The sequence below is a fragment of the Hypanus sabinus genome (assembly GCF_030144855.1).
Source record: "Hypanus sabinus isolate sHypSab1 chromosome 24 unlocalized genomic scaffold, sHypSab1.hap1 SUPER_24_unloc_8, whole genome shotgun sequence".
Lineage (NCBI taxonomy): Eukaryota > Metazoa > Chordata > Chondrichthyes > Myliobatiformes > Dasyatidae > Hypanus > Hypanus sabinus.
The window spans coordinates 390,867-404,585 of record NW_026778951.1 but is presented as its reverse complement, the minus strand read 5'-3'; the positions used below and the strand labels follow the sequence as shown (position 1 = coordinate 404,585).

The 13,719-nt window shown below is 50.4% G+C and overlaps 1 protein-coding gene across 2 annotated transcripts in view; it reads left to right on the top strand.

The window, feature by feature from the left end:
* The first annotated feature begins 2,211 nt into the window (after positions 1-2,211).
* The window catches only part of tafazzin (tafazzin, phospholipid-lysophospholipid transacylase), a 110,563-nt gene continuing 99,055 nt past the window's right edge, over positions 2,212-13,719 (top strand). Inside the window, exons 1-5 of one of the 2 annotated variants that reach the window (XM_059957681.1) lie at positions 2,212-2,564; positions 3,858-3,986; positions 6,197-6,242; positions 6,917-7,002; positions 8,052-8,132. In XM_059957681.1, the coding sequence (XP_059813664.1) occupies positions 2,456-2,564; positions 3,858-3,986; positions 6,197-6,242; positions 6,917-7,002; positions 8,052-8,132 (451 nt within the window). In that variant the 5' untranslated portion in view covers positions 2,212-2,455. The remainder of the gene's footprint in view (positions 2,565-3,857; positions 3,987-6,196; positions 6,243-6,916; positions 7,003-8,051; positions 8,133-13,719) is intronic. The other variant, XM_059957680.1, reaches the window with a different exon arrangement.

Here is a 13,719-nt window from a genome sequence, read left to right as displayed (position 1 = left end):
TCAGGTTCCACACCATCAGGTTCAGGGACAGTTATTACCCCTCATCCATCAGGCTCCTGAACTGGTGTGGATAACTTCACTCACCAAAATACTAAACTGATTCCACAACCTATGGACTCACTTCAAATGAATCAACAACTCATTTTTCATTTTATTATTTTTTTCTTTTCTGTATTTGCACAATTTGTTTTTTTTTGCCCAAAGATCATTCGTCCGGCTTTGTGGGCAGTTTTTTGTTGAGTCAATTGTGTTTCTTTGTCCTCCTGAGTACGCCCACAGGAAAATAAATCTCAGGCTAGGATATGGTGTCATATATGTAATTTGATAATAACATTTACGAAATTTGAACAACCTTGAACTCAACGTCAGTAAAACTGACGTCAGGGAGGGAGAGCTGCAGGTGGGAGCACACACCAGTCCTCATCTCCATCCTGCTACCCCATTTCCCCTCCCCATCCTTCCCATTCCCCCGTCCCCACTTCCCCATTCCCCCTCGCCATTGCCCCTCCCTCCCCCTCCCCTTTCCCTACTCCCCAACTCCAATCCTCCAGCTCCCCACACACCCATTTCCCACTCCTCCCACTTCCAATTTTCCCTCCCCATTTCCTATTTCTCTCCCCCTCCCGTCCCTATTTCACATTTCTCTCCCCCTCCCCTTCCCCGTTTCATATTCCCCCTCCCCGTTTTGCATTCACTCCTCCCCTCCCCATCTCATATTCTCTCCTCCCCTCGACTTCCCCATTTCAAATTCCCCCTACTCCTCCCTAGTTTCCCATTCATGCTTCCACCTTCCCTGTTTCAAATTTCCCCACCCCAACTCCCCCACTCCATCCCCACTTCCCCATTCCCCCTCCCCATTTCTATGTCCCCTTGTACCCCCTCTCCATTCCCACTTGCTAGAGCTCCTTCCCTCGTCTACTCCCCGACCCCCTCCCAACCCCTCAGCTCCCAACACAGCCATTTCCCATTTTCCACTCCTTTTCCCGTCTCCTATTCCCCTCCTCTCCCCATTTCCCATTAAGTACTCCTCTTCCCTTTCACTTTCCCCATTTCAAATTCCCCTACCCCCATGCCACCACCCCTCCACACACCCAATCCCAACACCACATTCCCCCTCCCCTTTCCCTACTCCCCCAACCCCTCAGTTCCCCACACCCCCATCTCCCATTTTCCACTCCCCGCATCCCCATGCATCCCCCACCCCATACCCTTTTCCCACTTCCCCCACCCACACCCTCTCCTCCCACCCACCTCCAATCCATACCCACCCCGACCCCTCACCACCCCACCCCTCCCCCACCCGTACCCCCCAACCCCCTCATACAGCCCCCACCACACCCCTCCCCTCCCCCTCCCACAGCCCTCACCCCTACCCCTCCCCTCACCCTCCCACAGGCCCAACCCCACCCCCCTGTCCTCCACCTCCCGTAGGCCCCATACAACCCCAGCCCTCAATGCCAACACTCCCACCCCCTCTCACCACCCCACCCTTCCCCTCCCACAGCCCCACCCCCACCAACTCTCACCACCCCACCCCTCCCCCTCCTACAGACCCCACCCCCACCCCCTCCCAGATTCCCACCCCACCCGACCCCGACCCCACCAGCACCCCCATCCCTTACATCACCCCCACCCCACACCCTGTCACCACACCTGACCCCAACCCCACCCCCACCCCTCCACACTTATACCAGCCTCTCCCACCAACCCCACACCCACTCACCTTGCCCTCTTTGCCCTGAACATTAGCCTACATGAAACCCAAATTGAATAAATATCAGAAAGAATTCATAAAAGTTGCACTGGAGGGAGCCAAAAAGGCGATTGCAGTTACTTGGAAATCGGATTCATACTTAAGTATAGATCATTGGAAGAATGAAATTTCCAGCTGTATTCCACTTGAAAAAATTACTTATAATTTAAGAGATAAATATGAAACATTTTTGAAAATTTGGCGCCCTTATTTACAAAAGACAGGATTAAGTATATAGGTGCTCCGAAGATAAAATAATTGGTTATTTGGGGAGATAAATAAATATATATACTAAAGTTATTACGAACTCCGTGGAGCGTGTGGGGATCTTCCGATCTCCAGGCACTCTCTCTTTCTTTCTATAGGGATGTTAGGGGGGAAGGGTGCTTTTTCTCTTTCTGTAAAAAAAGTTTGCCTACATTTCCCAGAGAGCTAAGGGCGCTCTCCGCATGCGTGTTGACGCCAGTCCGCCGTCACTGCGGATACCTGGGCCCAGTGCACGAGTAGGGGGAAAGGTGAAGCCTCGGTCTCGAGTGACTGGGCAGATCTGCACCTGTGCGGCAGATCCTCCCTTTGTCTCGGATGAAGGGTGGGGGATTCTTTGAATAGAAAGGGTTAAATCTCAGAGGGAGGAGATCACTCTTGTCTGCCCCTCTCAAACACACACAGCCTCATCGCCGGCTTCGACACTTCTGCGGGCCGATGCCCATGGAGGTGAAGTGGCCATTCGCCCGGCGCCCGGGGCTGGGCTGGAGGCTCGGCAGCGCGCTGGTGACCGGGTTGGTGGGGCTGTACAGCCGCATCTGGACCCGTGAGTAACGGGTGGTGAGGAGGGAGGGACGGGGGAATAGGGAGAAGGGAGAGGCAAGGGAATGGGGAGGGAGGGACGGAGGAATGGGGAGGGAGGGACGGGGGAATAGGGAGAAGGGGAAAATGAGGGAGGGAGAGGCAAAGGAATGGGGAGGGAGGGTAGGCGAGTGAATGGGGAGGGAGGGACGGGGGAATGGGGAGGGAGGGTAGGCGAGTGAATGGGGAGGGAGGGATGGAGGAATGGGGAGGGAGGGACGGGGGAATAGGGAGAAGGGGAAAATGAGGGAGGGAGAGGCAAAGGAATGGGGAGGGAGGGTAGGTGAGTGAATGGGGAGGGAGGGACGGAGGAATGGGGAGGGAGGGACGGAGGAATAGGGAGGGAGGGACGGGGGAATAGGGAGAAGGGGAAAATGAGGGAGGGAGAGGCAAAGGAATGGGGAGGGAGGGTAGGAGAGTGAATGGGGAGGGAGGGACGGGGGAATGGGGAGGGAGGGTAGGCGAGTGAATGGGGAGGGATGGAGGAATGGGGAGGGAGGGACGGGGGAATAGGGAGAAGGGAAAATGAGGGAGGGAGAGGCAAGGGAATGGGGAGGGAGGGACGGGGGAATAGGGAGAAGGGAAAATGAGGGAGGGAGAGGCAAAGGAATGGGGAGGGAGGGACGGAGGAATGGGGAGGGAGGGACAGAGAATAGGGAGAAGGGGAAAATGAGGGAGGGAGAGGCAAGGGAATGGGGAGGAACGGTAGGCGAGTGAATGCGGAGGGAGGGATAATGAGGGAGGAAGGGATGGGGAATAGGGGAAAATGAGGGAGGGAGAGGCAAGGGAATGCGGAGGAGCGGTAGGCGAGTGAATGGGGGGAGGGATAATGAGGGAGGGAGGGATGGGGAATAGGGAGAAGGGGAAAATGAGAGAGGGAGAGGCAAGGGAATGCGGAGGAGCGGAAGGCGAATGAATAGGGAGGGAGGGACGGAGGAATGGGGAGGGAGGGAGGGGGGAATAGGGGTGGGGGAGGGGGGAGGGAGCCCAGCCTCACAATAGAAGGACGTTCAATTAGAAAGGAGATGAGAGGGATTATCTGTAGCCAATGAGTGGTGGATGTGTGGAATTTGTCACCACAGGTAGTTGTGGGTGGCAGGTTGTGGGGAATATTTAAAGTGGAGGTTGATTGCTTCTTGATTAGCCAGGGTGTCAAAGGTTACAAGGAGAGTGAGTTTGAGGGATGATAAATCAGCCTTGATGGAATGGCAGAGCAACACGGCTGAATGCTCCCGTGTCTTGTGGTCTTTCCCTACAGAATACATGAACCGGCTGTTGGTTCACAACAAGGAAACCCTGTACGAGGCAATTGAACGGCGACCACATGGCAAGCCCCTCATCACTGTTGCCAACCACCAGTCCTGCATGGATGACCCACACATCTGGGGTGAGGAATGCATTTCTTCCAAAGCCCTGCATCTGATGGAAATTCACACAAAATCCATTAGGAGTTCCTGCTGTGTGGGAGAGCCTCCTGACACTGGCAATGCCCTATTTCTGGATTCATGGAGGCATTGAGCATCCACCACAGAAACATGCCTCTTGGTCCATTCTGAACTCTTATTCTACCTTGTCCCATTGACTGCACCTGGACCACACCCTCCATACCCCTCCCATCCACAGATTTATTCAAACTAGTGTTAAAATTGTATCCACATCCATCACTTTCGCTGGCACTCCCACCATCCTGAGTGAAGGTGTTTTCCCTTGTGTTCTCTTTAAACATTTCACCTTTCACCCCTGACCCATGACCTCTAGTTCTAGCCTCACCCAACCTCAGTGGAAAAAGCTTGCTTATGTTTGCCCTGTCTATACACCACATAATTTTGTACTTCCCTATCAAATCTCCCCTCATTTTTCTGCACTCCAGGAATGAAGTCATGATCTTTTGGACCTCTCCCTGTAATTACGGTCCTCAAGTCCTGGCAACGTCCTTGTAAATTTTCTCTGCACTCTTTAAATCGTTTTGATCTCTGTCCTGTAGGTAGGTGATCAAAGCTACACACGTGTGTCGATACACTAATGAAGCATCCCTGGATACAAATGTAACCCTCAGGTTCAGCCGGCAGTGTTAGTCTGGGGAAGACGGTCTCTGGCCCCGCCAAACGTGTGAAATCTGAAGGACAAATCCTCCTGTTTGTGTGGGTGCTGTGTGATGTGTTCCCCTGTTACAAATCAGTACCACAAAATAACAGTACACCATATGCAATTATACGATTTAGCTTTATAATTCTTAATTTGACCGGAGGGTTAGGAAAGAAAAACAAAAAGAAAAGGGCCCACTTTAGTCAAACAGTCTAATGCACACGTTGGACCTCACTGTTTCCCTTCCACTGATCCTCCATCGACTCTCCCCCCCCCAGGCTTCATCGACCAAGTCCACTCCTTTCAGCTGTCTTCTCTCTTCATCTTCTGCTGAACAAACAACCCAGATCCCCTCGTTCTCAGGCACACAACAAGAGAAAAATCCTCCCTTCATTGGGCAGCGCACATTCCAAAGCCCCGGTTATCTCTCGTCAAGCTGCTGCTACAGAAAGCCCATTACATCACACTGAGGGGTGAGGTACCCGAGTATCACACTGAGGGACGAGACGACTCCGAGTATCACACTGAGGGGTGAGACGTATCCTAGTATCACATTGAGGATACATTCCAAAGCCCCGGTTATCTCTCGTCAAGCTGCTGCTACAGAAAGCCCATTACATTAGAAGTGAAACCCTTCCCAGGTGGTTACACAAAAGATTTAAACATTTTCAGATTAGGCATCCCTGGTCCTGTCAAAGGGTCTCAGCCCAAAATGTCTGCTACTTTTTTCCATAGATACTGCCTGGCCTGCTGAGTTCCTGCAGCATTTTGTGTATGTGGCATCGTTGCCTTCATTAGGTAGGGTACAGAATTGAAAGTTCAGGTTCCAAAGGCATGAGACGTGAGTTGGACTGTCTGCTCTTCTGCTCGCCACACTATGGGAAGAATGTTTCTTGTTCCACACCGCCCTCAGCTCCTCCTTAAATATTTCACCTTTCACCTTGAACCTGAGGTGGAAAGCTTGCAAGCATTCATCTTCCTCTGTGCCCCACATAATGCTGAGCGGCAGGCCAGCACACCGTGTTACAGTGCAGGCAACCCGGGTTCAATTCCCGGAGTAAGGGGTTTGTACGTTTTCCCTGTGACCACGTGTGTTTCCTCTGGGTGCTCTGGTTTCCTCTCACAGTCCAAAGACTGTTAATTGGTCCTTGTAAATTGCCCCATGATTAGGCTTGGATTAAATCGGGGATTGTTGGGAGGCGCGGTAGAGCTGGTAGGGCTTAGTCCACGCAAGATCTCAATAAGTGAATATATTTATGTACCTGTTTAAGATCATCGCTCACTGTTCTAAATTACAGAGCATTTTGTAAAAAATCTCAAAGTGTTTAAATACTGCGACTGGGAGCAGTGTGTATTTTCTGATGCCGCTGTCATTATTCCTTTACTGGACCAGGGTCCGCTCACTACTGACCTTACCATGAGTCCTGAGAGATCACCAACAACCTCAACCGCAGTCTCCTCATCAGTAACAGTCTGACCATTTCCTTAACACTCGTTTCCTGTTCCCTCCAGGTGTCCTCGAGTTGAAGCAGTTGTGGAGAACTCGGCGAATGAGATGGTGAGTTTCCTCCACACTGTCCCATCACACACCCCCGGGGTCAGACACAGAGTGAATCTCCCTCCACACCGTCCCATCACATCCTCCCGGGGTCAGACACAGAGTGAATCTCCCTCCACACCGTCCCATCACATCCTCCCGGGGTCAGACACAGAGTGAATCTCCCTCCGCACCGTCCCATCACACCCTCCCAGGGTCAGACGCAGAGTGAAACCCCCTCCTCACCGTCCCATCACACACTCCCTGGGTCAGACACAGAGTGAAGCTCCCACCACACCATCCCATCACACACCCCGGGGTCAGACACAGAGTGAAGCTCCCTCCACACCGTCCCATCATACACTCCCGGGGTCAGGCACAGAGTGAAACCCCTTCCATACCGTCCCATCATACACTCCCTGGGTCAGACCCAGAGTGAATCTCCCTCCACACTGTCCCATCACACACTCCTGGGGTCAGACACAGTGACAAGCTCCCTCCACACAACGTCTCAATTTGTGATTTTTCGATCTATGACCTCGAGGTCAGGATGAATATCTTTGTCTCCATGAAGCAACGTGGGGCGGGGGGTGGTGGGTTGGAGATAGGGCATTGCTGCAATATAGGGTGGTGAGGGTGAGATCTCAGGATAGCACCTCCTGGCTTCAGTTAATCCTGACCTTTCTCAACTTCAGGACTCCCACTGCAGCCGACATCTGTTTCACTAAAGAACTACACTCACGGTTTTTCAGCCTGGGGAAATGTGTTCCTGTGTGCCGTGGTAAGTGTAAAGGAGCTGGATTAATGTTAGTCAGGTCACAGGGTACTATGGGAGAGGGGTCACTGAGGGAGCTGGATTAACATCAATGGGATAAAGTCAGTGACAGAGGGCACAATGGGAGAAGGGTCTCTGAGGGAGATGGATTAACATCCATGGGATACAGTCAGTGACAGAGGGCACAATGGGAGAGGGGTCACTGAGGGAGCTGGATTAACATCAGTGGGAAACGGTCAGTGACAGAGGGCACTATGGGAGAGGGGTCACTGAGGGAGCTGGATTAACATCAGTGGGAAACGGTCAGTGACAGAGGGCACTATGGGAGAGGGGTCACTGAGGGAGCTGGATTAACATCAATGGGATAAAGTCAGTGACAGAGGGCACAATGGGAGAGGGGTCAGTGAGGGAGCTGGATTAACATCAATGGGATACGGTCAGTGACACAGGGCACAATGGGAGAAGGGTCTCTGAGGGAGATGGATTAACATCCATGGGATACAGTCAGTGACAGAGGGCACAATGGGAGAGGGGTCACTGAGGGAGCTGGATTAACATCAGTGGGAAACGGTCAGTGACAGAGGGCACTATGGGAGAGGGGTCACTGAGTGACGGTGTGAGGGAGCTGGGTTAACGTCAGTGAGGATACAGTTGATGATACGAGGTGCTGGGGCAGAGGGGTCTCTGAGGGATGGTGTGAGGGGGCTGGATTAACGTCAGTGGGGATACAGTCGATACGAGGTGCTGGGGCAGAGGGGTCTCTGAGGGATGGTGTGAGGGGGCTGGATTAACGTCAGTGGGGATACAGTCAATGATACGAGGTGCTGGGGCAGAGGGGTCTCTGAGGGATGGTGTGAGGGGGCTGGATTAACGTCAGTGACACAGGACGCTGGAGGAGAGAGGTCTCTGAGGGATGGTGTGAGGGGGCTGGATTAACGTCAGTGACACAGCATTGGAAGTAAGGCTTACAGAGGGACGGTTGAAGAAGATGAGTTTACATCAGTTGCTTGAATGGTCAGATTAGCCTACTTTGACCTCTGCCATGTGCTATGCAGGTGACGGTGTTTACCAGAAGGGAATGGACTTCCTGCTTGAAAAGTTGAACCATGGCGACTGGGTGCACTTCTTTCCAGAAGGTGAGGCCAGGACTTGTGAACCTCGTTCTTTCCCCCCCCACTTGGCAACAGTCCCAGCTCAAGATGCTTCTGTCATAGATCACGACAGACTCTTCAGCCCATCTAACCTGTGCCTACCCATCATTCTGTTGGCGCGTGGCCAAGTGGTTAAGGAGTTCGTCTAGTGATCTGAAGGTCGCTAGTTCGAGCCTTGGCTGAGGCTGCGTGTGTGTCCTTGAGCAAGGCACTTAACCACACATTGCCCTGCGATGACACCGGTGCCAAGCTGTATGGGTCCTAATGCCCTTCCCTTGGACAACTTCGGTGGCGTGGAGAGGGGAGACTTGCAGCTTGGGCAACTGCCGGTCATCCATAAAGAATAACCTTGCCCAGGCTTGCGCCCTGGAAACTTTCCAAAGTGCAAATCCATGGTCTATCGAGCCTAACGGAGGCCTACCTACTTGTCATCAACCTGCAGCCGGACCATGGCCCTACCATCCATGTACTTAACTAAACCTTCCTTAAGGGTTAAGATTGAACCCACATCCACCACTTCTACTGGCTGCTGATTCCACCCTCTGAGTGAAAAGTTCCCTTTTTTATTGGATCCAAAAGTGTTCCTGCAAACACAGTTCTGTCAGCTGCCACGTCCCATTCTCTAACAGGAGATCCAGTATCACACATTCTCCTACAAACACAGTTCTGTCAGCTGCCACGTCCCATTCTCTAACAGGAGATCCAGTATCACACATTATCCTACAAACACAGTTCTCTCAGCTGCCACGTCCCATTCTCTAATAGGAGATCCAGTATCACACATTCTCCTACAAACACAGTTCTGTCAGCTGCCACGTCCCATTCTCCAATAGGAGATCCAGTATCACACATTCTCCTACAAACACAGTTCTGTCAGCTGCCACGTCCCATTCTCCAATAGGAGATCCAGTATCACACATTCTCCTACATACACAGTTCTCTCAGCTGCCACGTCCCATTCTCTAACAGGAGATCCAGTATCACACATTCTCCTACAAACACAGTTCTGTCAGCTGCCAAGTCCCATTCTCTAACAGGAGATCCAGTATCACACATTCTCCTACAAACACAGTTCTGTCAGCTGCCACGTCCCATTCTCCAATAGGAGATCCAGTATCACACATTCTCCTGCAAACACAGTTCTGTCAGCTGCCACGTCCCATTCTCTAATAGGAGATCCAGTATCACACATTCTCCTGCAAACACAGTTCTGTCAGCTGCCACGTCCCATTCTCTAACAGGAGATCCAGTATCACACATTCTCCTACAAACACAGTTCTGTCAGCTGCCACGTCCCATTCTCCAATAGGAGATCCAGTATCACACATTCTCCTACAAACACAGTTCTGTCAGCTGCCACGTCCCATTCTCTAACAGGAGATCCAGTATCACACATTCTCCTACACACACAGTTCTGTCAGCTGCCATGTCCCTTTCTCTAATAGGAGATCCAGTATCACACATTCTCCTACACACACAGTTCTGTCAGCTGCCATGTCCCTTTCTCTAATAGGAGATCCAGTATCACACATTCTCCTACAAACACAGTTCTGTCAGCTGCCACGTCCCATTCTCTAATAGGAGATCCAGTATCACACATTCTCCTACAAACACAGTTCTGTCAGCTGCCACGTCCCATTCTCCAATAGCAGATCCAGTATCACACATTCTCCTACAAACACAGGTCTGTCAGCTGCCACGTCCCATTCTCTAACAGGAGATCCAGCATCACACATTCTCCTACAAACACAGTTCTGTCAGCTGCCACGTCCCATTCTCCAATAGGAGATCCAGTATCACACATTCTCCTACAAACACAGTTCTGTCAGCTGCCACGTCCCATTCTCTAACAGGAGATCCAGTATCACACATTCTCCTACAAACACAGTTCTGTCAGCTGCCACGTCCCATTCTCTAACAGGAGATCCAGTATCACACATTCCCCTACAAACACAGTTCTGTCAGCTGCCATGTCCCTTTCTCTAATAGGAGATCCAGTATCACACATTCTCCTACACACACAGTTCTGTCAGCTGCCATGTCCCTTTCTCTAATAGGAGATCCAGTCTCACACATTCTCCTACAAACACAGTTCTGTCAGCTGCCACGTCCCATTCTCCAATAGGAGATCCAGTATCACACATTCTCCTACAAACACAGTTCTGTCAGCTGCCACGTCCCATTCTCTAACAGGAGATCCAGCATCACACATTCTCCTACAAACACAGTTCTGTCAGCTGCCACGTCCCATTCTCTAATAGGAGATCCAGTATCACACATTCTCCTACAAACACAGTTCTGTCAGCTGCCACGTCCCATTCTCTAACAGGAGATCCAGTATCACACATTCTCCTACAAACACAGTTCTGTCAGCTGCCACGTCCCATTCTCTAACGGGAGATCCAGTATCACACATTCTCCTACAAACACAGTTCTGTCAGCTGCCACGTCCCATTCTCTAACAGGAGATCCAGTATCACACATTCTCCTACAAACACAGTTCTGTCAGCTGCCACGTCCCATTCTCTAATAGGAGATCCAGTATCACACATTCTCCTACAAACACAGTTCTGTCAGCTGCCATGTCCCATTCTCTAATAGGGGATCCAGTATCACACATTCTCCTACAAACACAGTTCTGTCAGCTGCCATGTCCCTTTCTCTAATAGGAGATCCAGTATCACACATTCTCCTACACACACAGCTCTGTCAGCTGCCATGTCCCTTTCTCTAATAGGAGATCCAGTATCACACATTCTCCTACAAACACAGTTCTGTCAGCTGCCACGTCCCATTCTCTAATAGGAGATCCAGTATCACACATTCTCCTACAAACACAGTTCTGTCAGCTGCCACGTCCCATTCTCTAACAGGAGATCCAGTATCACACATTCTCCTACAAACACAGTTCTGTCAGCTGCCACGTCCCATTCTCTAACAGGAGATCCAGTATCACACATTCTTCTACAAACACAGTTCTGTCAGCTGCCACGTCCCATTCTCCAATAGGAGATCCAGCATCACAAATTCTCCTACAAACACAGTTCTGTCAGCTGCCACGTCCCATTCTCTAACAGGAGATCCAGTATCACACATTCTCCTACAAACACAGTTCTGTCAGCTGCCACGTCCCATTCTCTAACAGGAGATCCAGTATCACACATTCTCCTACAAACACAGTTCTGTCAGCTGCCACGTCCCATTCTCTAACAGGAGATCCAGTATCACACATTCTCCTACAAACACAGTTCTGTCAGCTGCCAAGTCCCATTCTCTAACAGGAGATCCAGTATCACACATTCTCCTACAAACACAGTTCTGTCAGCTGCCACGTCCCATTCTCCAATAGGAGATCCAGTATCACACATTCTCCTGCAAACACAGTTCTGTCAGCTGCCACGTCCCATTCTCTAATAGGAGATCCAGTATCACACATTCTCCTGCAAACACAGTTCTGTCAGCTGCCACGTCCCATTCTCTAACAGGAGATCCAGTATCACACATTCTCCTACAAACACAGTTCTGTCAGCTGCCACGTCCCATTCTCCAATAGGAGATCCAGTATCACACATTCTCCTACAAACACAGTTCTGTCAGCTGCCACGTCCCATTCTCTAACAGGAGATCCAGTATCACACATTCTCCTACACACACAGTTCTGTCAGCTGCCATGTCCCTTTCTCTAATAGGAGATCCAGTATCACACATTCTCCTACACACACAGTTCTGTCAGCTGCCATGTCCCTTTCTCTAATAGGAGATCCAGTATCACACATTCTCCTACAAACACAGTTCTGTCAGCTGCCACGTCCCATTCTCTAATAGGAGATCCAGTATCACACATTCTCCTACAAACACAGTTCTGTCAGCTGCCACGTCCCATTCTCCAATAGGAGATCCAGTATCACACATTCTCCTACAAACACAGTTCTGTCAGCTGCCACGTCCCATTCTCTAACAGGAGATCCAGCATCACACATTCTCCTACAAACACAGTTCTGTCAGCTGCCACGTCCCATTCTCCAATAGGAGATCCAGTATCACACATTCTCCTACAAACACAGTTCTGTCAGCTGCCACGTCCCATTCTCTAACAGGAGATCCAGTATCACACATTCTCCTACAAACACAGTTCTGTCAGCTGCCACGTCCCATTCTCTAACAGGAGATCCAGTATCACACATTCCCCTACAAACACAGTTCTGTCACCTGCCATGTCCCTTTCTCTAATAGGAGATCCAGTATCACACATTCTCCTACACACACAGTTCTGTCAGCTGCCATGTCCCTTTCTCTAATAGGAGATCCAGTATCACACATTCTCCTACAAACACAGTTCTGTCAGCTGCCACCTCCCATTCTCTAATAGGAGATCCAGTATCACACATTCTCCTACAAACACAGTTCTGTCAGCTGCCACGTCCCATTCTCCAATAGGAGATCCAGTATCACACATTCTCCTACAAACACAGTTCTGTCAGCTGCCACGTCCCATTCTCTAACAGGAGATCCAGCATCACACATTCTCCTACAAACACAGTTCTGTCAGCTGCCACGTCCCATTCTCTAATAGGAGATCCAGTATCACACATTCTCCTACAAACACAGTTCTGTCAGCTGCCACGTCCCATTCTCTAACAGGAGATCCAGTATCACACATTCTCCTACAAACACAGTTCTGTCAGCTGCCACGTCCCATTCTCTAACGGGAGATCCAGTATCACACATTCTCCTACAAACACAGTTCTGTCAGCTGCCACGTCCCATTCTCTAACGGGAGATCCAGTATCACACATTCTCCTACAAACACAGTTCTGTCAGCTGCCACGTCCCATTCTCTAATAGGAGATCCTGTATCACACATTCTCCTACAAACACAGTTCTGTCAGCTGCCACGTCCCATTCTCCAATTGGAGATCCAGTATCAAACATTCTCCTACAAACACAGTTCTGTCAGCTGCCACGTCCCATTCTCTAACAGGAGATCCAGTATCACACATTCTCCTACAAACACAGTTCTGTCAGCTGCCACGTCCCATTCTCCAATAGGAGATCCAGTATCACAAATTCTCCTGCAAACACAGTTCTGTCAGCTGCCACGTCCCATTCTCTAACAGGAGATCCAGTATCACACATTCTCCTACAAACACAGTTCTGTCAGCTGCCACGTCCCATTCTCTAACAGGAGATCCAGTATCACACATTCTCCTACAAACACAGTTCTGTCAGCTGCCACGTCCCATTCTCTAATAGGAGATCCAGTATCACACATTCTCCTACAAACACAGTTCTGTCAGCTGCCATGTCCCATTCTCTAATAGGAGATCCAGTATCACACATTCTCCTACAAACACAGTTCTGTCAGCTGCCATGTCCCTTTCTCTAATAGGAGATCCAGTATCACACATTCTCCTACACACACAGTTCTGTCAGCTGCCATGTCCCTTTCTCTAATAGGAGATCCAGTATCACACATTCTCCTACAAACACAGTTCTGTCAGCTGCCACGTCCCATTCTCTAATAGGAGATCCTGTATCACACATTCTCCTACAAACACAGTTCTGTCAGCTG